This window comes from Hippocampus comes, unplaced genomic scaffold (assembly GCF_001891065.2).
Source record: "Hippocampus comes isolate QL1 unplaced genomic scaffold, H_comes_QL1_v1.1 scaffold80, whole genome shotgun sequence".
Taxonomy (NCBI): Eukaryota; Metazoa; Chordata; class Actinopteri; order Syngnathiformes; family Syngnathidae; genus Hippocampus; species Hippocampus comes.
The window spans coordinates 1,306,572-1,329,201 of record NW_017806164.1 but is presented as its reverse complement, the minus strand read 5'-3'; the positions used below and the strand labels follow the sequence as shown (position 1 = coordinate 1,329,201).

General features: G+C 41.3%; 1 protein-coding gene and 1 long non-coding RNA gene across 2 annotated transcripts; one reads left to right on the top strand and one right to left on the bottom strand.

The window, feature by feature from the left end:
• Positions 1–403: 403 nt before the first annotated feature.
• Positions 404–21,816, bottom strand: LOC109531529 (uncharacterized). The gene is made up of 4 exons (XR_002171193.1): positions 21,618–21,816; positions 19,752–19,857; positions 1,761–2,245; positions 404–780 (listed from the first exon to the last, which is right to left on the bottom strand). It is a non-coding gene; the product is annotated as an uncharacterized LOC109531529 (long non-coding RNA).
• Positions 953–15,790, top strand: rps6ka2 (ribosomal protein S6 kinase, polypeptide 2). The gene is made up of 22 exons (XM_019895849.1): positions 953–1,242; positions 3,806–3,922; positions 4,236–4,317; positions 5,435–5,515; positions 5,775–5,854; positions 6,028–6,134; positions 7,301–7,338; positions 7,417–7,559; positions 7,973–8,043; positions 8,595–8,683; positions 9,023–9,087; positions 9,595–9,697; positions 9,812–9,957; positions 10,030–10,152; positions 10,884–10,973; positions 11,087–11,245; positions 11,368–11,529; positions 12,550–12,626; positions 12,737–12,854; positions 12,958–13,014; positions 13,329–13,409; positions 13,723–15,790. The coding sequence occupies exons 1-22, from the start codon at positions 1,138–1,140 to the stop codon at positions 13,870–13,872; spliced, it is 2,244 nt and encodes a 747-aa protein (XP_019751408.1). The 5' UTR covers positions 953–1,137; the 3' UTR covers positions 13,873–15,790.
• Positions 21,817–22,630: the final 814 nt, after the last annotated feature.

Below are 22,630 nucleotides of genomic sequence, written 5' to 3'. Positions count from 1 at the left end.
TGTTGTGGCGAGTGAGTGCCGATGCTGTTTTTCAGCCTGTCCTTGTGCATGCATCTTCTCCGTCTGTATGGATGATATTATTATGATCTCCTTATAGAGCTTTAATCCTATCTACACAAAGACACCATGCCCATAATCCTGAATCTCCTCCATACGACACAGCAGACTGCATCTAATGACTATCTTGATGAGTTTTAACATTACCGAAATGCCATACGGGACTCTGGAGTGCGCTCAAATCACACATAAACACACATTCTGAAGTTCATGTTTTATGAATCATAATCCCATTAAAGGGAAATTCTGTGACCGCTTTGGCCTAAGTTTTTACTGCTGGCCTGTCTTGTGGTAATGGTATTATTAACAACGTCAAATTTAAATGATGGGTTTTTGCTATGGCCACTTAGCCCAGGTGGAGTGCAGGATTCCTTCACTACATAACCTCCCACCCCCGCTTATGTAACACTGCAGCTATGCAAAGCTGCTGATGTGACAGCTCCGCGCACGTCCACGAGCACTGTGCTTACACAGGGCGGCTCTGCATGGTTCAATCACATTGATTTCAAACATCAATGCAATCATCAGCGCGTCACATTGGGTTTCCATTGGTGGTTCCCTTTCTCCCATTCCCACGCCGGTCCAACTTGTTTTCATCCATCGTGCTTTCAGAATCGTGGCAATCAATGTATCCCCTCCCATCAGTGTGAGGTTAAACGAGAAAGGATGCAGTGGGAGACAAACAAGGTGACACCACGTGATCTGGCCAGCTGTTGCTGCATGCTGCTGGGAGGAAGAAGAGGATCAACACACGCGCGCGCATGGGGAACTGATGTTAGGCTGCTCCTCACGCCGTCTTTCGATTCAACGTTAGATTCGAAGCGGTTCGCCTCTCCTTCGTGCGCATACAAGACGATAAGGAGGCTCTGGGATCAACAGCTCCGTAGCTGAGGCGGCGATCGTGGAGTGTACGGAGATAATGACGAAATTCACACGCCACCTCGACCGCGTCGCGACGGGACGAGCGAGGGGATCGCTTCGCTATTAGAGACGCCACCATCATCCGCTCGTTCGTTTACCTCCACACGGAGAGGAGATGTCCTTCACAAATGGGATGCATGCGCAGGGCTGATCGTTGCCATGGATACCAACACGCGAAAATTCACAGTGAAGAGATGGTTTTCCATCTATCTGAAGAACAAGGCCGCCCGAAACAAGACCACGACGGGATTCTGTCAGCTGGAGGTGGGTCACGTTTGGATCCGTCAGGTGTAATTAACGAGGCTTTAATCCTTAGGATCTCATAATATGTGAGGTAACGCATGCGAAAATTCGGGAGGGAGAATAAAAGTCCGTATGGCACAAAGTGTTGGATTTGAAGCTGAAACGATGCAACCCTAATCGATTAGTTCGTAGTTTATTTGGTTTATGTACTGTATATGCTAACAAGAACATTTGTTTTAATTCCTAATTTCAGTGCATGATAGGATTTCGCAACCTTAAACTTGACAAATTCAAGAGATATTTTCCCCATTTGTGGCATTTCACTGAACAAATAATTGAAGACAATATAAACAATTCAGCCTGCATTATAGTTGGCACATCCAAATCACATTAGTTGTTTGTAAAACTTCACAATACGTTTTTTGCACTTGATATGTTGTTTAAAGCTTGGATGACATGAATTCAAGGTGTTTAAAATATTCATTCCATGGCTGGATATTCAAAAACTTCTATTAAGCAGCATGGTAGTGCTGCAATACCTTGCTTGTTTGTCCTTTGATTTGTTGTGGGATGGCGTGAGGTCACTGCTGCTGCAGTGTCACCAAAGTCGTTGTCCGTCCGGGGTCTAGGACACCTCAGCAGAAGGCCACTGCTTTGCCTGAGAGAGAGGCAAGCCTCTCGGAAATGCAATCGGACAGATGAGCAAACAAGCGGGCAGTCCGCTTGATAGATAAATGGATCCAGACAGATTGATTCAGTGGATGCCACAGCAAGGGATGTCTATTTATAGCCCAAACAGATCAGAGCAGGACAGGGTGGCAGCATGCTGTTTAGCGGCTCACTTTGTATTTCGGTATATAAATAGATGAAAAACATTTGTGCTGGAATGCAATACTGTACAAACGAAGCTCGTTTTGTCAGATTGTTTTTGTCTCCAAATAGCGTATGTATGCCACTGCCAGTTCACTTACCTGTCAGGCTGTTTGTCAGTGTCAGGAATATGATGCCTGGTTGATTCATGTCCCTGCAAGAAAAGACCAGAATTACAAATTTGCATTCAGGAGACCAATACTGGAGAGTCATGCGGTTGTTTCTCCTCTGGCTGACTCACCTTTACTGACCACTTTGTGAATACTGAATAAATACTAATGTTTCAACAAAAACAAAAACAGTCATTCAACGGCGATACATGTACAACGCCATGAGCAAGCACTTCAGCAACAGTGGTGCAAAGTGAAGGTTCTCTCTAACATGGCAGAAGCAGCATGGTGAAGACGGCTGTCTCTATCTTTGAAGATCTACGGGGAAGATTTATTGGCTTGCTGGGGAATACCGGTACTTTGTCTCAATTGGCAGTCACGAGTCTGAGTGAACAAAGATCACTTGCGAGGTTGCACAAGGGTCCATTCTTGGGCCACTTCTATTTAACATGAACATGCTGCCCTTTGCTCAAATTAATTGAGCACCACAACATATCTTATTATACTTATGCAGATGCCATGCAATTATATATTTCAGTGTTGTCGTTCCTTACTTTCATTCAGGGTATTCATCAAATTAATAAGTGGACAGACCAGAATTTTCTCCAGCTCAATCCAGACAAGACATACATCAAGGTCCAAGATCCGTGCTCATCTTGACTCTGTTATTAAAAGCTCCAACTCAAGCCAGATATCTTGGTGTCATTATTGACTCAGACCTGGAATATGGTTATTGTCAAAATGATAAATATCAAACACCCAAAACTGGTGAAGTTCATTTGAGTTGATTTACAAACAAAACCTAGCTTTGTTATTCCTTCAATTTTAGCAATGTCTTTTCTGTAACTGGCCAATCTCAGTTCTGTTACAAAGATGTGCGCTATGAGATTCAAGTAAAGCATCAAAAGGCATTGGCTCCTGCCAATACAGTGTAAACAAAACCCAGTACAGTGCAGCTTGGCACGTGATCATGTGCTTCACTAAGTAGAATATATCGACTGAAAAAAGGTCCTTCACCTGATGCTTGACTGCCAGTGTCCATTCTAGGTCAATGGTATTGATGCAGAAATGTATGCTTTCTCCTGGTCATGAAATATACAAATATACATATATGCCGTATTTCATTGGGTCAACTGAACGTGAAAGTTGCTGACATTCTTACACAAGGGCTTCAAGGTACTATATGTCCTATTCTTGAATAGTTTTATCGTTTAAAGAAGTCCTGCATCAGCAGAGACACACTTCTGAATCAATGACCCCCTTAGCCTATCTTAATTATTTATCTTATCAAGACATTTTTGAAAATTCTTTGCTTCCCCTTGGGACTATGTCATGGGAAATGTTCCGAATGCTCAAAGCAAGGTCTGTAAAATGCATGCTTGAATGACTTTCAGTATGAAGAACACGAGAGCTCTGACATTCAAGCATCTTTGGAATAAACTCAGACAGAAATTAAACTCATGACCTCACAAGTATTCTTCTGGATGAATAACTCAAAACTTTTTTTGGTCCAGTTTCACCTGCAAAGTCGTGTCCCTATAATTTTGTCCAAATAGTTTAACAACAAAAGTTGTCACGCTCTCCTTTTTTTTTTTTCTCTCCAGGATGACAGCATACTCAAGGAGATTGACATCAGCCACCATGTGAAAGAAGGCTTTGAGAAAGCTGACCCCTCTCAGTTCCAGCTACTCAAGGTGCTTGGACAGGGATCCTATGGAAAGGTACATCTTGAAAATCTGTCTGATAAGCGGATATAAAGATTTTACACTTTGCGCGATCATTTAAATAATAATCCATGACAGCCGGCCAGATGTCGACTCCCATCTGCGTGCTTTTCCACTTGCATGGCTGATCCAGTATGTTGAAATTTAGAGGCAAGAAGCAACAGCCGGCATATTATTGCAAGTATTATTATATTATGATAACGTTTTCGCAAGGTCACTAATTGAACGTTGAGCCTGATCCGAGAGTTGCCAAAATCACATGCTGCTGTCATGCACGAATGACAACGCTGATTGATGGACTCATTTTCAGGTGTTTCTGGTCAGAAAGATCAGAGGTGTGGACAGAGGGCAACTGTATGCAATGAAAGTCCTGAAGAAAGCCACACTGAAAGGTAAGGTTGCAAATTACTTCTTAAGACCCGATAAAAGGGGATTTCAATGGTTTCTTTTATGGATGCAATAAATACGTGCAAAAGCTGAGAAAAAAATATTGAATTTTAGTGTTGAACTCTTTTACGGGAGCATCGAGATGCCAATGTGGAGTAAAACTACTTTGGTTAATAAGTTCAAACGGACTTGCGAGTATGTTCAAACATGTTTAATATATGCTGCAGTCGATGTAAATAAGTTTATATAACGCAACATACAATTTTACAACAATTGTAAAAGTATTATTCCTGAATATTTATTTTACTTTCAACCACTCGACATGTTCAGTGGCATCAGTGCTATACATACACATATAGTTCTTATTTTTTTCTTTGTATTTTTGCCCTCTATGGACAATAAAAGCGGTATTGTGCTATGACCAAAACATAAATATAAATCTATATAAATAAAACATGAATTGGAATATTTCATATCACACAATTTTTATGCTTTGTCTTTGATTTAAAGATGACAATACGCAAAAATCTACAAAAATTGTAGAAATTGTAACACATGGGTTACGATGTCGACAAGCAAGTTAGACACAAGCAAAAATGTGAGCTAGTCATACAATCATGAAAATATCCCGCATGATTATGGCAACTTGTTGCTTTCCAATTCCCGGTGCGCTTAAAATGACAAATATTCATTGATTGTTTCGATCTCCACGGTTTTTCTGAACTCCGAGCGCCCTACATTCAAGGGGATTTGAGCAAACGAGGTTAGTTTGTACCTTTCATTCAGATAAACTGGTATTGAATGAGATTATTGTCAATGAGGATGCAGCGTTATTGTGAACGAACGAGCCTGAGTTGTCTTGCGTTGACTCGTTGTCTTTGCACTACGGTATTCCTTAACCCTCTTAACTTGGACCCCATTGACTTTAAGTGGCCTTGTCTTGAGATGGATGTGATGAGGTAACGTCACAATCGTGTTTCTTTATTGCACAGTACGGGGTGGCTCTAATCCTACTTCGTAATTGCCATTTTTAATCAATATCATTTTGTCCTGCAATGGACATTTTATTAGAGATTTACCACAAGGATGTTAATATTAAATCTTTTCCTATCGCCCTCCAAGTCCGAGATCGTGTGCGATCCAAAATGGAAAGAGACATTTTGGCAGAGGTCAACCACCCATTTATCGTGAAACTACACTATGGTAAGTCTGAATTAATTCACCGACCCAATGTATCAAACAGATATGTGTTTTGTCCTTACTTAAAGCTGTTATTTAACAATTTTACCATGCTGGAACATGCTCACTTTTTCACCTTTTCAACTCTAAATACATGCTCAGAAAGAACGCGGTGATTATCCTAAAACCCTAACGCAGTTGTTAAGCCCGGATGTGTCATATCTGGTGTGTGTGTGTGTGTGTGTGTGTGTGTGTGTGTGTGTGTGTGTGTGTGTGTGTGTAGCCTTCCAGACAGAAGGGAAGCTCTATCTAATCCTAGACTTTCTCCGAGGGGGGGACCTTTTCACTCGTCTGTCGAAAGAGGTTAGTTTGGTATTTGTCAGCTTTAAACAATGTCAAGCCAGTTTCGTTCAGCATTTGTGTCGAACACCGATTTAAGAAACTTCAGAAGACTGTACTGGAGTACACTTTGTCCCTGCATGCATCACTGCATTGGACATTTTTGTTGATGTGTCGACATGTTTTTTTTCTTCCAGGTGATGTTTACCGAAGAGGATGTCAAGTTTTACCTGGCAGAATTGGCTTTGGCCTTGGACCACTTACACAGTTTAGGAATCATCTACAGGGACCTCAAACCTGAAAAGTATGAATGCCCTTAGTTCTTCTTTTTGCTACCTCGGCCAGTGGGGTTGGTGTTTGTTGCGGGCTTAGTGTGATCATTTGTCAGCAAGAATCCACAATCCACATTTTTACAATGTCGGATTTAGTGGTGGGGTGTAATATAGTTGCATTTATTGTGTAAGAGGTATGACCTTTCAAACTGTCAGCCTGCCAGCAGGGATGACTAAAACAAGCCTGTATAGTTTAATGGAAGGAAACTGAGTAACGATGTGCTTCCTCTGCAGAAGTTCGAGAATATGAAAATAAGGTAGTTGTACTTTGTAATTTGTGGATGAGTAAAGCAGTTAGGCTCATGTTGTCGTCGTCCGCTAGTCCGGTTGCTGCTAGTCTTAAAATATTCATACCCACGAGACCAAAGGACCATGGGACTGACAGTGAGGAACGAGGGCAACGGCACAAAGTGAAGCTTTATTTTCATTCATGACAAATTATGCGACAAGTGTTTTGCACAGCCACTTTCAAAATATGCCAGTCTATTCTTAAATCTAATAAAATCACAAGTGAAATGGGAACATCGAAATGGATAAACGCTTTTTTTTTTCCTGACTATGACGTCCTGTCTTACAACATGCTTTATTTATGAAACATATGATGAAATTGTCTGCTTAGCTGACAAGAAACAAACCCAGGGCTTCCACCGATTACAACAACTACCTGCAGTGTATTGTTGAGTTGTGGCTTAATTCATTTTATTTTATTAACACCTTTGCCGATCTGTCAGAATATGTCCTGACGTGAAATCAGTTTGGGGGGCAAAAAGGATTGGGGACAGTTGTACTGTGCTTAAAAGAAAATGCCACTGACGTCATTGATGAATCGACTGAGTCAATTTCATCACATTATAGTCGGGTACAAAAAAAAAAACAACTTTTTTTTTTTTCAACCACTAATTTACAGTCAAGTGGTGCATTAAATTTAGCCTCAATCTCTTCAAGACATAATTAATAAAACATCCAACACAAATGTTGTAGTAGTCATTTAATGCGTTAATCATTTATGAGGCCCATCCTTATATTGCACTAGTTTGAGCTATTAAACATTGTGATTTACATTGTCCTTGGCAAAGCTCTGTATCATTCGATTCTTCAGTCCTTGAATTAATCTGACAATTTCGGTCTTTCTCGACAGCATTCTTCTCGATGAAGAAGGACATATAAAGATAACTGGTAAGTACAACCAAGTGTTCCTACCTTGACTTTGTTTTTCCTTCTCATCCTAAATCGGAACCATTTCTCTGTCACCAGACTTTGGTTTGAGTAAGGAAGCCATTGACCATGATAAAAGAGCATATTCCTTCTGTGGAACGATCGAGTATATGGCTCCAGAGGTGGTTAACAGGAGGGGCCACACACAAAGTGCAGACTGGTGGTCATTTGGAGTGCTAATGGTAAGATTTTTTTGCTTTTAGCCCCATTGTTGAATCTCTTCAATTGCCGTTTTTTTTTTTTCTGGCAGAAAATATGCTGAAACGCCATATTTGTAAGATGATATTCTGTCACTTTCAGTCATCGTGGCGCTTGCCTTTTTGTCAGCCAATGGCTTAGTTCACATTCACTGATAGATGGCAGCCACATCAGGGCACCGGGAAAGGGTGTCGTCACTTTGTCATGGAACGAAAAGCATCAGAAAGCCCTTCCTGTGAACTATACCAGTTTGAAAGACAAAAAGGAGTGAAAAAATGTGCATTCCTTACATGAAATACTGATTGCAGGATGAAAGAAGCATGAGCATTTCAAGAATATAAATTAGCTCATACTAAGTACAATTTGTTCTAATGACTCCTTCTTGTCCGTCTTGCAGTTTGAGATGCTGACAGGATCGTTGCCATTCCAAGGCAAAGACCGTAAAGAAACAATGGCCCTTATTCTAAAGTAAGATGAAGAAGCGATACACTTTCATTGGGGATGGGAATAAATGAGTTGATGAATTGATTGTTCATAAACCTAATCTTATAACAGTAGAGACAAATTGAAGCACACGCCTCCCTTGACTGCAAAAGAAAAACAGCCTGGTGCTGTTGTTTTTATTCAATTGGTGGCCTGAAGATCAGCAACATGACTTAATCTATGGAAAATTGAACTACATCCATGAAGACCTCCGCTATGGAATCTCCTGTGGGCAAGCATTACTCTGCCCTGCTATAGAAACAAGAGCAGTGAAGATTTTGAGTGATTTTCCCGTCCCAAAAGAAACGACCGTACATATCTTTTTTTAATTTGATAAGATTGCGTGATATTTTCCTCAAGGTCAAATGTCCATCCCTAAGTTACCTTATTCTAAATGAATTATGATTGCAATGTTGTTTTTGTGGTAGTTTTTGTGTTCTGTCTTTTGCATGCAAGTATGGTTGCACCTCTTGACCAACGGTAAACTAACTACCACGCATGCCTCAATAAGTATGTTTCTTTTTCTGTCTTTGAAGGGCCAAATTGGGGATGCCGCAGTTCCTTAGTCCCGAGGTACAGAGTTTATTAAGAGCACTCTTCAAGAGGAACCCTGCTAATCGTCTAGGTATTGCCTACATCGAACTCATTTAGACCTTGTGTATCAGCAACCATCAATCCTTTCAGACCTACAGCATCACTGTGGGCAATTTCATTTCCCTTCCCATGGTACTATGATGTATTGTACAATTACTGTCGTTTTCATCGCAGTAAAACTTTTGAAATTGAAAACAAAACTATGAGTAGAATTAAGTTTAAATAAACTGCGGTATGGTGGTGTTCTAATGTACCCGTAAAAGTAATCATTTTCAATGACACCATTTTTTTTTTTTTTTTTACATTTTGTATCGTGGGGGCATTCGCCTGAGCACTGTTTGCTCAACTTATTTAAATTTGTGATTCACAGGCGCAGGACCAGATGGAGTGGACGAAATAAAAAGTCACTGTTTCTTTGCGTCGATCAACTGGAATGTGAGCACACAGACTTTTTAATGCGCCATACGCCAAGACGTGCAAACATAAAATTGTATTATGCACTTCGATGAGAAACTTTGGGTGGCTTTGAAAACATTTTGCATAATAAATGATGACTTCTCCTTTTATACATGACTGTAGAGCGATTGGCCGCGCAGGCTGTTGCCATTAGTCTAAAGTCCCTAAGCCAATCAGGCTGTAGAACACAACGCACTATTAAAAAAAAAAAAAAAAAAAAAAAATGCACGAAATAAATCCAGGCAACAGCAGCAAAGCTGTCAAAGATGAATCGTGTTATCGCAAGAGATTTCTCCGTATATATTATACATATAAAAACATCACATTCTATCATTTTCTTTACTAGATGGTTCCATTTCTGGGTCAAATGTGTTTTGAAGAAAATTATTTTGCACTGAGAATACTGACAATAAAGTACAGTATATGGAATCTAATTCTATTTTAATTACAATTGAACTGTTTTTGTTTTGTTTTGGGTTTTTTTAGAAGTTGTACAGGAAGGAAATCAGGCCACCGTTCAAACCAACAGTCGGAAGACCCGAGGACACTTTTCACTTTGACCCAGAGTTCACCTCCAGAACGCCTACCGGTAGCCACAAAACACACTTGTCGAAATTCACATGCCTGCATTCTAAACCAAATGAAATAAAAAAATCAAGGTGTCTGGTTGTGCATGTGGTTGCGGATGTGTTTGCCGATCTAGACTCTCCTGGCATCCCGCCCAGTGCAAACACACACCAACTGTTCCGTGGTTTCAGTTTTGTTGCCACTAATCAAAGTCAGGAACCAAGTGTGGCCAGCGTTCCGCCTTCCCGCCCGGAAGGGAACACCATTAATCCTCTTGCACAGGTACCCATTGCCACAACAGAGCACTCTCAATCGATGAGACCAATTAAAATAATTTTACGTGTGTGTCTGTAGCATCTCCGTGGCGATGTGGCCTTCAGTGACATTTATGAACTGAAGGAGGAAGTTGGCCAGGCAGCCAACTCGGTCTACAGGAAATGTCTTCATCGAGTGACTGCTGTGGAATATTCAGTGAAGGTAAACTGACAACGGGACCTCGAAAGTCAAATGTCGCTATACGAGTCGGAATGCGTGGGTTTTCTCCGGGTACTCCGGTTTCCTCCCACATTCCAAAAACATGCCTGACAGGCTGATTGAACACTCAAAATTGTCCCTCAGTGTGAGTGTGAGTGCAGATGGTTGTTCGTCTGTGTGTGCCCTGCGATTGATTGGCTGGCAACCGGTTCAGGGTGTCCCCCGCCTACTGCCCGAAGACGGCTGGGATAGGCTCTAGCACCCCGCACGACCTTTGTGAGGATAAAGGGGATCTGAAAATGGATGGATGGATGGATGGGATGTCAGGGGCCATGAGAATGGTTAGTGCAGTGCCACTTCAAAAAAATATGCGGTAGCAACATCACCATGAGGACCAGCATTAAAATACAGGTTCAAAGCAAAGATATGATACTTAAAAATGTACTGTACTGTATTAAAAAAAATGTTTTAGCCACTTTACAAGTAACATTATGCATACTTAGCACTAGAGGGTGCCTGCATACCACTAGTTGCAGCGCCTAGTGAAAGCGATACAACACTGGGTCCGTGAGGTTTAAAAAATGTTTGTTTTATTATGTGGATAAGAATATGGCCTATACCGCTACTACAACCCAAATAAACATTTTAAATAGATTTTTTTAAATTGCATATACATCTATATTATGTAAATTGTGTAGTTTGTGGACAAGCTGATGAGTGCATATGATTTGCAGATTATTGACAGAGGAAGGAAAGATCCATCTGAAGAGATTGAGATTCTTTTAAGATACGGACAGCATCCTAACATCAACACGTTAAAGGACGTAAGTGAAACATTGTTTCATAATAAAAACAATCTGAATTGACACAATCGCTGATTCACTTTTGCAGTTCTCTTTAGTTCTGTAAATATCTGCGCATGTGCTCCCATCTTTAGGTGTTTGATGATGGCCAATGTGTGTACCTGGTTCAGAATTTGTTGAGAGGAGGTGAGCTGCTCGACAGAGTGTTGACCGTGCCAAATTTCATTGAGAAAGATGCATCCGACATCATCTGCACACTAACCAAGACTGTGGAATATTTACATTCCCAGGGGGTAAGATTAATGCAGCAGCTGTTTCTTTAACCCCGAGAAGAGAATGGAATTGTGTCATAGGGCATGTTTTAAATCACAATTAAAAAAACCATCATGTAAAATATAAGCTATGCCTTTTTCAGGTTGTGCATCGGGACTTGAAACCCAGCAACATTCACTACTGTGATGACAGAGGACTTCCAGAATGCATCAGGATATGCGATTTTGGTTTTGCCAAACAGCTGAGAGCTGAAAATGGCTTACTGATGACGCCATGTTACACAGCAACATTCATGGCACCAGAGGTCAAATTCAAGCGGCAATAATTATTCATGAATAAATGAATGATTTTTAAAAAAAAATTATACTGAATTGCCAAACGTATTCGTTCACCTGCCTTGACTTGCACGTGAGTGCACTACTAAGCCTTGTGGAAAGCTCTCTCAGAAAAGCCAAAGTGTCACAATCCGTTACAGCCAGTCAGCACTCCCACCTCTGCCAGTCAATCACGGCGGCCCTGCTGATGACTCACTCATTGCGTGCTGTCACGGGTGCACACCCAGTAGAACAGTAGAACCCAAGTACAGTACACCAACTCATTGGAAATGACTTCGAAAGAACTGTGACAAGTCCAGTCACAAATGGCTGGCACAAAGTTCACTGCAATGTCCAGATACAGTCCAAATAAAGAGCCTTTAAAGATTGGGAAGGGGTTTAGGGGCCAGGTCATGCCATGCTCCATGATTGAAAGGAAGCAGGACAGGGAAACTCACATTTTGTTGTCATTGTTGCAAAATCCCAGCCATTGGGACAGGATAATGTGCTAAGACAGAACTCATGGCCGAAAGGCTAAGGGAATTTCTGGTACGATGACGGTACTGACTGGGTCGGCAATGGAACATCGATCCACGAAGAGGTGTTGGTCGCCCTTGGGTTCTACATATGCGAATGGCATTACAGTCTGGCAATGAGTAAGTCCATCAATAGAGCTTTAAATAGGTGAAGGGGACTGACTGCGAGCGGAAGTCAAGTTAACATGCGAGTTAAAGTAGGTGACCAAATACTTTTGGTTCTAAGGTGAGCATTGTGGTCCTCTATTAAATGTATATTCAAAATGTCCTGTACTCTGTATGCCACCATTTGACAGAATTCGGTCTAGTATTGTGATTTCTTCCAGCTAGAAAGCCCCTGATTAATTCTTTTTGAGTAAGTTAATAAAGTTGAGCTTCTCTGTGTTATTAGTATTTGAATGTGTGAACCTATCATGACATAAATTAAACACGTTGGACATTATTTGGACATGCCCTTTGTGTGTGTGTGTGCAGGTTCTAAAAAAGCAGGGTTATGATGCTGCATGTGACATTTGGAGCTTGGGAATCTTACTGTACACCATGATTGCTGGGTAAGCTTCCAAGTTCATTCAGTGACTTTTATGCGGCTCTATGATTGTGTGTCTACCCCTGTTTTGAATGTCTCTCTGTCCTGAATCACACCTTCCTATTTACTTTTAAGTTTCAGTCCTTTTGCCAGCAGTCCCGAAGACTCGGCAGAAGAAATTCTCGCTCAAATTGGTTGTGGTAAATTCATCATCAGTGGAGGTAACTGGGAGCTGGTGTCAGATGCTGCCAAGGTTCGATACACTTTTGTGCTATTGTACAGATGTAAATAAATACTGCTTGAATTTAGTGGTTCAGTCCAGCATGACAGCGCATGTATGCATGTGTGTTTAACAGGACATTGTGACCAAGATGCTCCATGTGGACCCCCATCAGCGCCTGACTGCCCCCCAGGTATTTGTAATTATATATTTTCACCTACACTACCACCAAATAAAATAACAATGATAGAAACAAGTTTCACCAAAAAAAAAAAAAAATCTCTGATAATAAGGTCAACTGAGCATTAACTTTTAAAGACAGATTTTTCCCCCCCTCAGTGGTGTGCAGAATATTGTGACTGTATAGGACGTTTTGTCATCTTGTATAAGAAGTAAAAGCATTGAGAATGCTTAATATTTTCTCTTCCCATTATTTACACGCGCATCTTTGTTGGTTGGCGAATACGGCCTTGGCATTACCATACGATTTGTTTTTGTTCTTTTAAGGTCCTTCGCCATCCCTGGATTGTGGGGAGAGACCAGCTCTCTGATACAGTCCTCACAAGACAAGATATGCTCACTGTCAAGGTAGGCCTTATTTTATGTGCTCTCCTTACCTCTTAATAACAGCCAAGTTCTGCTTCAAACATCAGGTCAGACTATACCAGTCTACCGTTTTTTGTGTGTGTGTGTCAGGCTGCGAATTTAATGACAAATACACCACTCTGTTTGGCTCATAAATGTGTAAAGCTAAGTGTAATGTCAGTGCTTCACCAGCAATCAACCTCATCGCACGTCACTGCCAATTTACACGAATCACATGTCCTCTAGGTGGCGGTGTTTCTACATATTGAGTTGTTTTGTTTTTCCTTTTAAAACGTGTTTTCTTTATGTCCACCAGGGGGCGCTGTCCGCCACCTATTCGGCCTTGAGGCGCTGTACTCCAGCTCCGCTCTTAGAACCCGTTAAGTCCTCCAGCTTGGCCCAGCGGAGGGAATTGAAGAAAGTTGGGAGTACAGTCATTAATTCAGACCTTAAAGAAAAAGGGTAGATAAAGCAGACGAATCTGATTTGTAATAAGAAAAATAATTCTTTCACACATGCCTCTGGAATTAGATATCTAAAATTCTGGTTCCAAATTGTAAAGTTGCAGTGGCCTTTATCAGATGCAGCGGTTTGCGCTCAATTGCCATTTAAAAAAAAGGACACACACTGGACTCTCCCTAAGGTACAAATGCACAACGTAATGAGAAACACTGCTGAATTGCATCATACTGAGAGATGTTTCAAATATTGTCGATACCTTCCAGCAAGTATGTGGTTAAAGAGTGGGGGATTGATGTCGAAATGATGCATCTGTACCTTATACGCGTCCAGTGAAAGCAATAACAGTTTTGAGTATATTTCCTCATAATTAAGACCAACTGACAGTGACTGCATGGTTGAAGACTCCAAGTCATGGTTTCCTCACTTTGGCATACCGGGTTTCAAAAACACATTTCCTAGAACATCTCTTCAATGTGAATGTTTTATGTTTGCTTAGTCTTCTATGGCTCAGCATTAAAACCTGTAGTGAGATGCAGCTTATTCGTCATCCAAAATCGGGTTCAGCAGATGGTAGACAGAACCACGAAAAAGTATTCAGCTTTTTCCATTCTTATTCACTCACTCAAATCCACATGCTTTTCTTCTTTATGTGTGTATATAATTCCAAAGTGAACTGAGTTAACGACACCAGTGCAGTCACAACAAGCTCATACCATTTGATGGTGTGTGCGTGTTTATGGTTGGCCTCCTTAGCTGCATCTTAGGACCCTTACAGTCCCAAATAAAAAAAGACTTCCAAGTATCCGCTGATGTCTTATGGACCAATTAGCTGTGAAAATATTCCATTAATCCAGCCGTGTCGTGTTCCTTTATGACAACGTTATTTGGCTTACAAGTCGTCATTGTTAGCATGGCTCGACAGTGAACACCACACCCATAGCGACCCTTTTTAGAACGAATAACCCTGCAATTATTCTGTGTGTGATCCGCTATGGCTGCCATTCAGGCTTCTGTTTTTGCTTGTAGCTTTGAAAGCTAACTCAATAATTGCTGCAGCACTGAGTGTAAATAATCCGCTGTATTAAGGCAATCACAAATGCGAGGTAAGATTGAAGCAGTTTTTGAAAATGAGAAGCCCCCTTTGCTGTGCAATGTGTCAACCAGAAAGTAGTTCAAGAGCCACGCAATAATACTCTCATGTGTAACCGAATACAATCGTTGTGATGAAGCATTGCTGTTGCATTCACATTATTTTCACGAAACACCCACTTATTAGGTTCACCAGCACAACTTAATGAGATCCCAAAAGAAGAAAAGAAATAAAAGAGGTGAACCAAAAATTGTCATTTTACTTTTGTCAGTAATAAACAATAATACCTAATATTATTTATCATAGAGGTATTCTTTGGACATTATGATGATTATTGCTGCAGTCCGCGATGGTGCAAAACTGCTATGCATTAAAATTAGATATACCGCAGTACGCATGTAGCTTTGGAGCTCTGGGATTGGATGTCGTTAGATTGCGCCGGTGTACCACATGTACCCAAATTTAGTGATTCATCTGAATAAACGCATTTCCACTGCACAGTTGAGTCAGGTAGCATAAAGCTGGTTATGACTGATATGTTGATACGTTTTAATGATCAAGACATGTTTGAGGTAATGCTGTGAAGATGGTGCTGTTTATTTATGTAGACTGCACCTGGTGTTGCACTAAATCACCTGGCCAAGGTTCAGTTGTTATTAATGTCATGTGTAACAAGGAGCAAGCTTGGAGACTGTAAATATTGTGTGTGCAAACTGTACATATTGTATCATTCATCCATTTATGGGTGCAGATACCATCTATACCGGGCTAATCATCTAAATGGTTGGTTAATATGCCAAAGTTTTACAAATAAAAGCTAACATTACAGACAGTGGTATTCTTCCTCTCTGTGAGCCTTCAGATGGACTTGTGGGTTTGTATGGTGAGTGTAACAGCCGTTTTAAAAATGGACACTTAATTGTTGAAATTCAATCCATCATATACCTGTATATATATAATTAAAAGAAAATTGATTTAGTGTACATAGGCCTCCTCACAGAAATTGGGGGTACAACAATGTCACTAAAATAACTGATGAGGATGGAATTTGCCATCATGAATATTGGCAAGCCACACAATTTGTGGGAGAACATCTTTCAGACAGCCAAATGTGAGCAAGTGACATCATCTGATTGATATTTGAAGTGTACGAAATAAAGAACACCCTACAGTCTGAATCATTGGTGCAGTCAATGGCTGCATGGATAGACGAGCCTTCTGCGAAGTGCGGAGCAGGGCCAGGTGTGTTCTGGGACTGCCTAGTTACATCCGGCACCGGGTATCTTCAGTCTGCGCAGGCTACAATGAAATCTGGGCAAAGTGGAGTGTGCTGCCCAGCTCAGCCCAGTGTCAGCAAGGTTTGTCTCAGCAGCACATCAGACAGGATAATGAACCAAAACACAGCTACAAAATGCCGAATAATGGCTAAGGACAAAACATTGGACTCCTCTTAACACAACTGAAATTTCATGGGCAAAGCTGAAACATGATGCCACCTGGAAAACGCACGCTTTCACACCTGAGAAAGTTACTCAAAAGATGTGCGCCACAATACAGCAAATCTACTGGTGCACGTCTCATTGAGAGTCATACAAAGAAGTTCTACAAATCATTTGTTTGAAGCGATTGCAGCAAATTTAAGCAGCACAAATTACCACTACCACTGTATTCTCAAAGAATTTTGAGAACCACAAAAGAAGCTATGCCTGATTTTCAAGAATTAGATTTTCAGTTATTACTCTTGTCATCACATTAATCCCGTGACCGTTGTGTTTTTTTTTAACTTTTAGTGGAAGGGCATCACACATTTTTGTGCACACAAATGTACAAATAAAGGCTCTCCCTGAATAAATATTTGAACCCGAGTAAATCGCCACTGACCATAATACGAGGAAGTAACATACCTGTATTACTGTTTGCCGTCTTTTAGCATGTGGAGCCACTAGATGGCAGCCAATAACACTCCAGCGACCTCATTTCATTTCCTTGCACTTTTCACTTCAATGCCAAGATCCATTAAAAAAAAAAAACAGACACACACAAGAAGAAAGTCTTTAATTTGTATCAACCACCAGGCTCGCACTTGCTTCCATAAAAGCTTTTAGCAGGCTCTGAGCTGATGTGGCAGGTGGGTGTGCCTGGCTCATCAGGCCTGACATTTAGGGGCTGTAGTGCTCCGAGCGAACGGGAGTGGAGGATATGAGTAGATAGCGATGACAAGGCCCCCTGCGAGGATGATTGCAGTGGAGTGACAAGGGGAGAGCAAACAACAGAAGGTGTCGTCAGGCGATGGGGATAAAAGGCAAAAAGAAGGGAAAAGGAGCTTGGACAAAAACAAAAACTTTCAACCTGCAATTAGTCCAAGTGCAATGCCTTTCATACTTTCTACGTTAATTCCATCTTTATCTGTATCTGACATAATCTGGTTAAAAGCGCTCTGCACTTAATTTGCTTCCCTTACGGTTCAGGCCTCGAATCCTGACTGTTTTGCCCAAAACTCAAATGACAACACTCACAGCACTTTCGCAACATAATGATCCAAATGTGGATGCTTTATGTCATCTGAATTGATATTCCTCTCACTGGTTGTGCTATACAGACTGCGACTTGATGTTTTGATGCTGCACAGACCAGCCGCACATATAAAGCATGCTACATCGTAATTTTTAATTAATCTATTTCGAAAATATGAAAGGTCCGACAAGTGACAACGAAAAAAAATAATTCTTACTGCTCTTATAGTGTATGTACTAACACAGCACGACACACTCATAAAGTCAAAAGAAGTATATCGAAGTATACTTTTGGAAGAAGCTTTTAATCGAAGCCTCGTGTCAAACTTAAGGCTCGGGGGCCAGATCCGGCCCACCAGGTCATTTTACATGTCCCGCAAAAGCAAATCACGTGTGTCAACTTGCATGATCCTTGCTAAAATGTGCACCAAAATGTCAACTTGTCATGTGTAATAAATAAGAAATGAGATTTTGCAATCATTTTGCTATCCTGTTTCCACTCACTTGAACAAATTATTATAGTTGACTCATTTCAAAACGAGTAATCCAATCATTTGTTGTGTACAACTAATGATGCGATAAGACAATTGAAAATGTTTGTGGTTTCAACGGCCCTCCGAGGGAAGACGTAACTCCGAAGTGGCCCGCGACAGAAATGAGTTTGACACCCCTGTTCTAAGCTGATTGTTTTTACAAGTTAAGGTAGCGTTTTGGAGAGTAAGCTCAAAGGAATAACAAAATGTTCTTGTAAATTGTGTATTCTTAGGTAGATGATTCTTAAAGGTGGCTTCATGAAGATATAACGCATTTCAAGCTGCAAACATTTATCACATGGCAGAATTTCTTGCTTGCAACAAACGTTTAGGGGTTTTTTTTTTCATTTTCTGAACATTTTTTTTTGTTTTAAGACCTGTTGTAATCTTTCAGGGGCTACAATTATAGGCTACTTTTGAGTTTCCTAGCCTTGCAAATTTTTCATACCTCCAGGGCAATTTTTTTTTCACTCAAAATAAGACAATCTTACTCATTTTGATTTTATGTATGGATTTTTTTTTTTTTTGGTTTAATATTCCAGTGTAAAAAAACGTGTGCTTTTTGAAAGGTATGGAGACCACCTATGGCAGCAGCTAAACACACACACACACACACACACACACACACACACACACACACACACACACACACACACACAAAGAAACAGTGCTAAGACATCCTGTGGCACTAAAGTCAGCCACTCGGACATTCACGGAATCAGACGTACAAATCTGCAACAGACGGCCGGTGACAAAGAGATTATCACCGTGACAGGAGAAGTGTGTGCAGCTGTGGGTGGTGGTGGAGTGTACAACAGACGGGTGGGGGTGGGGAACCTTAGTCTTTGTACATCATTACATTGGACTCTTCGATCACAACCAGATCCACGTTCAAAGTTGTTGAAACAAGCTGAGACACTAGTGGCCGACTTCATATTCAGAAGTCCATTAGAACTCCACTAAAATGGCACGACATTGCTAGAGACTGCAGTACAAAAGAACCAAACTAGAATAAAGAAGTGTCACAATGACAGGTGCACAAAATTAAAAAGATGTATTCCTCTTATAATTCTAATAATGTGATAATGCAAGTTGTGTTTCTGTAACTACAGCGGACGTTTATAAGTCAAACACCTCAAAAGAAATACAATTAGGGTTTTAACCAAGATTTTCCAGGAAAAAAAAAAAGTCTAAAAATTTCAAATTCAAATCCTTTCACTTTTTAAAGAAAACGTATGATTCACTGCAATTGCAGCACCACCTACGAAACACGACAGGCCCTGATTTCATGCCCAGTGCAAGTCCAGCACAAAGTGTAGTCAAACTAACGCATGGGTGGAGTTTTCTTTCTTTTGATATTTTCATAGATGGGCGCCGGTAGAAAGGAAAGGGGCGTTTGCGCCATTGTGCAACTTGTGTGTGGGAACACATAACCAATAGAACGTTCCCCTCATTCCTTTAAATTCAATGCGGAAGTGGAAGCAGACGCACTGGACTCCATGCCGGAGAGTGGTGCCAGGAGGTGTCAATTTGAGTCTTGAAAAGTTCTTTCGATACTGTATTTGTGTACTGTGATTGGCTGGGGAGCAGTTTAGGATGGAAAGTCAACTGGGATAGATTCCCACACACCCCAACGTGGATGCGCCTCATGAAAAAAAAAAAAAAATGGATGGATGGCTTGCCTGAAGTTTAATATTTCTGCACAAATAATGATACTATCTCACAGCCGAAATACACGAGTACTCACCAGTCAGAGGATAAGTGACGCTGTGCAGAAAGTCAATTAATGTTTTCAGTGGTAAGGCCCCCCTCCTCACCTTTCCTCCACCTAGCTTAAAAGCTTCATTTGCCTCCTATGGAGAAAAGATACAAACACCATTAGTGAGATGATGGCAGTATGGAGAAAGGAGCATCTCACAGTTGACTGAGCTGAGACAGTATAGTACTCACACACACACCTCCCAAAAAGTGTTTGGACAAAAATAGGTGACAGCATCTTCTGCATGGGTGACCTCGAAAAGGTTCTGACTTGATTATAAAAGGTGTGCAACTTTAAAAGCGGAAGTCTGCTTGGAGGCTCTGAAGGGTGGCAGAAAGGTGGGCTTAAGTTTAGATTTGGAGTTTAGTGCTGGGGTTTTATGCGGGGAGACCATTATGTCCATATTCGAGCCCCCCGCCACCACCACCATCTGCATGTGTCACATGTGACCCCAGCTAGATAAATGGTACTCGTGTGTTTACGTGCACACGTTTGGGCGTGTGAAATGCCACTGAGCATACAGGCTCTGCTTGACTGAGCTCGGCGAGCTATCAGAGCACAATTGGGGGTCTCTCTGTGTGAAAGAGGTCAATACACACACACACAACTAAAAAGGAAGTTTGGATGAACACGCATGAACCCTCTAATATAATCAAAGGCTATGCAAATGAATTTTCCTTCGCAAAAGCATGGATGCTAGCCTTGACTGCAGTATTTATGTGGTTGTTGATTGACATTTCAAATCCAGAACTTTTAAAGCTGTGCGCAAACACTGAATGTGCAAAGGTTTCTGGTGTCCCTGCTGTTGTCAACACATGGAGCTTTAGTTAGGCGAACAACGGTACAGCTGGAAAAAGGTCAAACTTGAGTGGTGGGCAGCGGGGGCACAGGTACGCTGGGCTGGAAACATCAATGGCTGGCCCAAAACATGAATACTTGTATTTGAATGAAAAGTTGAAGACAGTAAAGAGAGAGGGAACATTACATAGAGTAACCATGAGCAGCCTACGATTGTACAATCTGGAACTATCATTTGAGAAGCAAATACATCTCTAAAGTTGCAACAAAACTTCAGAGTTCAAACAGTCGTGTGTGCTTAGCGGCATTTTTTGAACAACCACGCCTCAGAAACATCAGCATTAATGTGACTTCAAAGACTCCACCACCACCACGCAAGACCTCATTTTATGTCACAGTTCAGGCGCACAATTAGCAGTTCAAACATGAGGTGCATATGCAAGAAAAATTCCTTCTGTTCTGTTGTACACGATACACTATAACTGCAAGCTCACATTTTTCTTGTTGTCGCAATATGGTTGAGGGAGAAGGGAAGATGGGAATGGCCAGATGCAGAAAACGGCATACTATTAGTACCTTGATCTGTGTGTTTGATAGCTCCTACAATGGCTGCAGAGGTGGCAAAAATATTCTCACTCTGTACTTAAGTATTGATACAATTCCTTTATTTATTTTTTCAAATAAAACTCTGAAAAATACATAGGTACAAATTTAAAATCATATTTGCAGTGCTTGCTGTCAATGAAAATAATTTTGCTCCACTGCAGTCGTTACTGCTTCCTGGTTGCCATTGGTAGGTTCACACTGAATAATGTTTTAGGAATCTAATAACACAGGATCAGACAAAGTGTGATGACAAAAATATCTAAAAGAAAATCACACCGATTAAACTGAAATCGCTGGCCACAAGGTTCCCCCGAAAAACAATGCATGAAACCAAAAATGCTTGCAAAGGCAAAGTACAATAGAACACCAAGAACACGCGAACGAAACATCCCAAAGTCCAATTACACAAAAACAAGAGCAATACAGTACTAAAAACACAAAAGCACTTACAATGATCAGTGAACAAAACAAGAGCAACTATGAATGGTATCGAGGGGTCTAGAAAAATCACAGTTAAAGCACAACAGCATGCGAGTCCTTAAATACAGAGCCAGGCTTAATGAGGAAACGAGGCACAGGTGCGCCTGCCGGAGGGATCCGCCCTTCTCTCCAGCTGGAGCTGGAGCACAATCAAGACAGAACATGACAAACGTTGACTAAAATTCTTGCTGATTTCAGTCAGTCAATGCAGATCTCAACCAACTCTCTTTATTTATCTTTTCCCCCCGCAATGGTCATCCATGTTGACTAAAATTCTTGCTGATTTCAGTCAGTCAATCCAGATCTCAACCAACTCTCTTTATTTATTTTTTTCCCCCCAATGGTCATCCACGGAGGTTTAAGTTGCGAGTTACAAGTCTGTTGTGACAAAGTAAGGAGCAGCAAGTAGGCCAACAGGTCGCTGTTTTCAAATGCAAATGTTTTCAGTCTCTACTCAAGTAAAGTACAGATACCGCAACAACCTACTTCAGCACAGCAGCAAAATATTTGTATTTCATTACTTCGCAACACGCTGTGGGAAGATGGATTGGTTTGAGGCCAGCGTTTGCTGGTTTGCTCTCATGATGTGTAAACAAACATTTTGTCCCAGTTAGCTCGGTCCCAGTCGGACCAAACATATTTGGCATTGTTCCACTGATGCTGGTGGTGCGTGCATTTGGGCCACAGCGGTAAACATACTGTACATGCACATATTGTACGTGGAATAGGCTGGCATATGTTTGCGCTGCAGCCAGGGGGATAGCATTCTGCTGCATACACTGGGCCTGTCTGCCTGGTGTGCCCCTTTCTGCACCAGTAGAGCTGGCACATCCTGCTGCCTCTGCCCAGCGCTCTCGCGGGGCGCCAGCTGGGCGCAACCAGGAGAGGCCCTGCAGAGAGAGGAGGCAGGTCAGCTGTGACTGCGGGTCACACGCAGAAGGACAAATGTTTGCACCTTGGTTTAGAGGCGTAGAGCAGGATTG

Excerpts from the sequence above, each read along its gene's own strand:
- rps6ka2 (XM_019895849.1), top strand. The coding sequence starts at position 1,138 with ATGGATACCAACACGCGAAAATTCACAGTGAAGAGATGGTTTTCCATC. Across the intron at positions 1,243-3,805 it reads CGGGATTCTGTCAGCTGGAG|GATGACAGCATACTCAAGGA; the intron begins GTGGGTCACGTT and ends TTTTCTCTCCAG. Across the intron at positions 9,958-10,029 it reads CCATTAATCCTCTTGCACAG|CATCTCCGTGGCGATGTGGC; the intron begins GTACCCATTGCC and ends GTGTGTCTGTAG.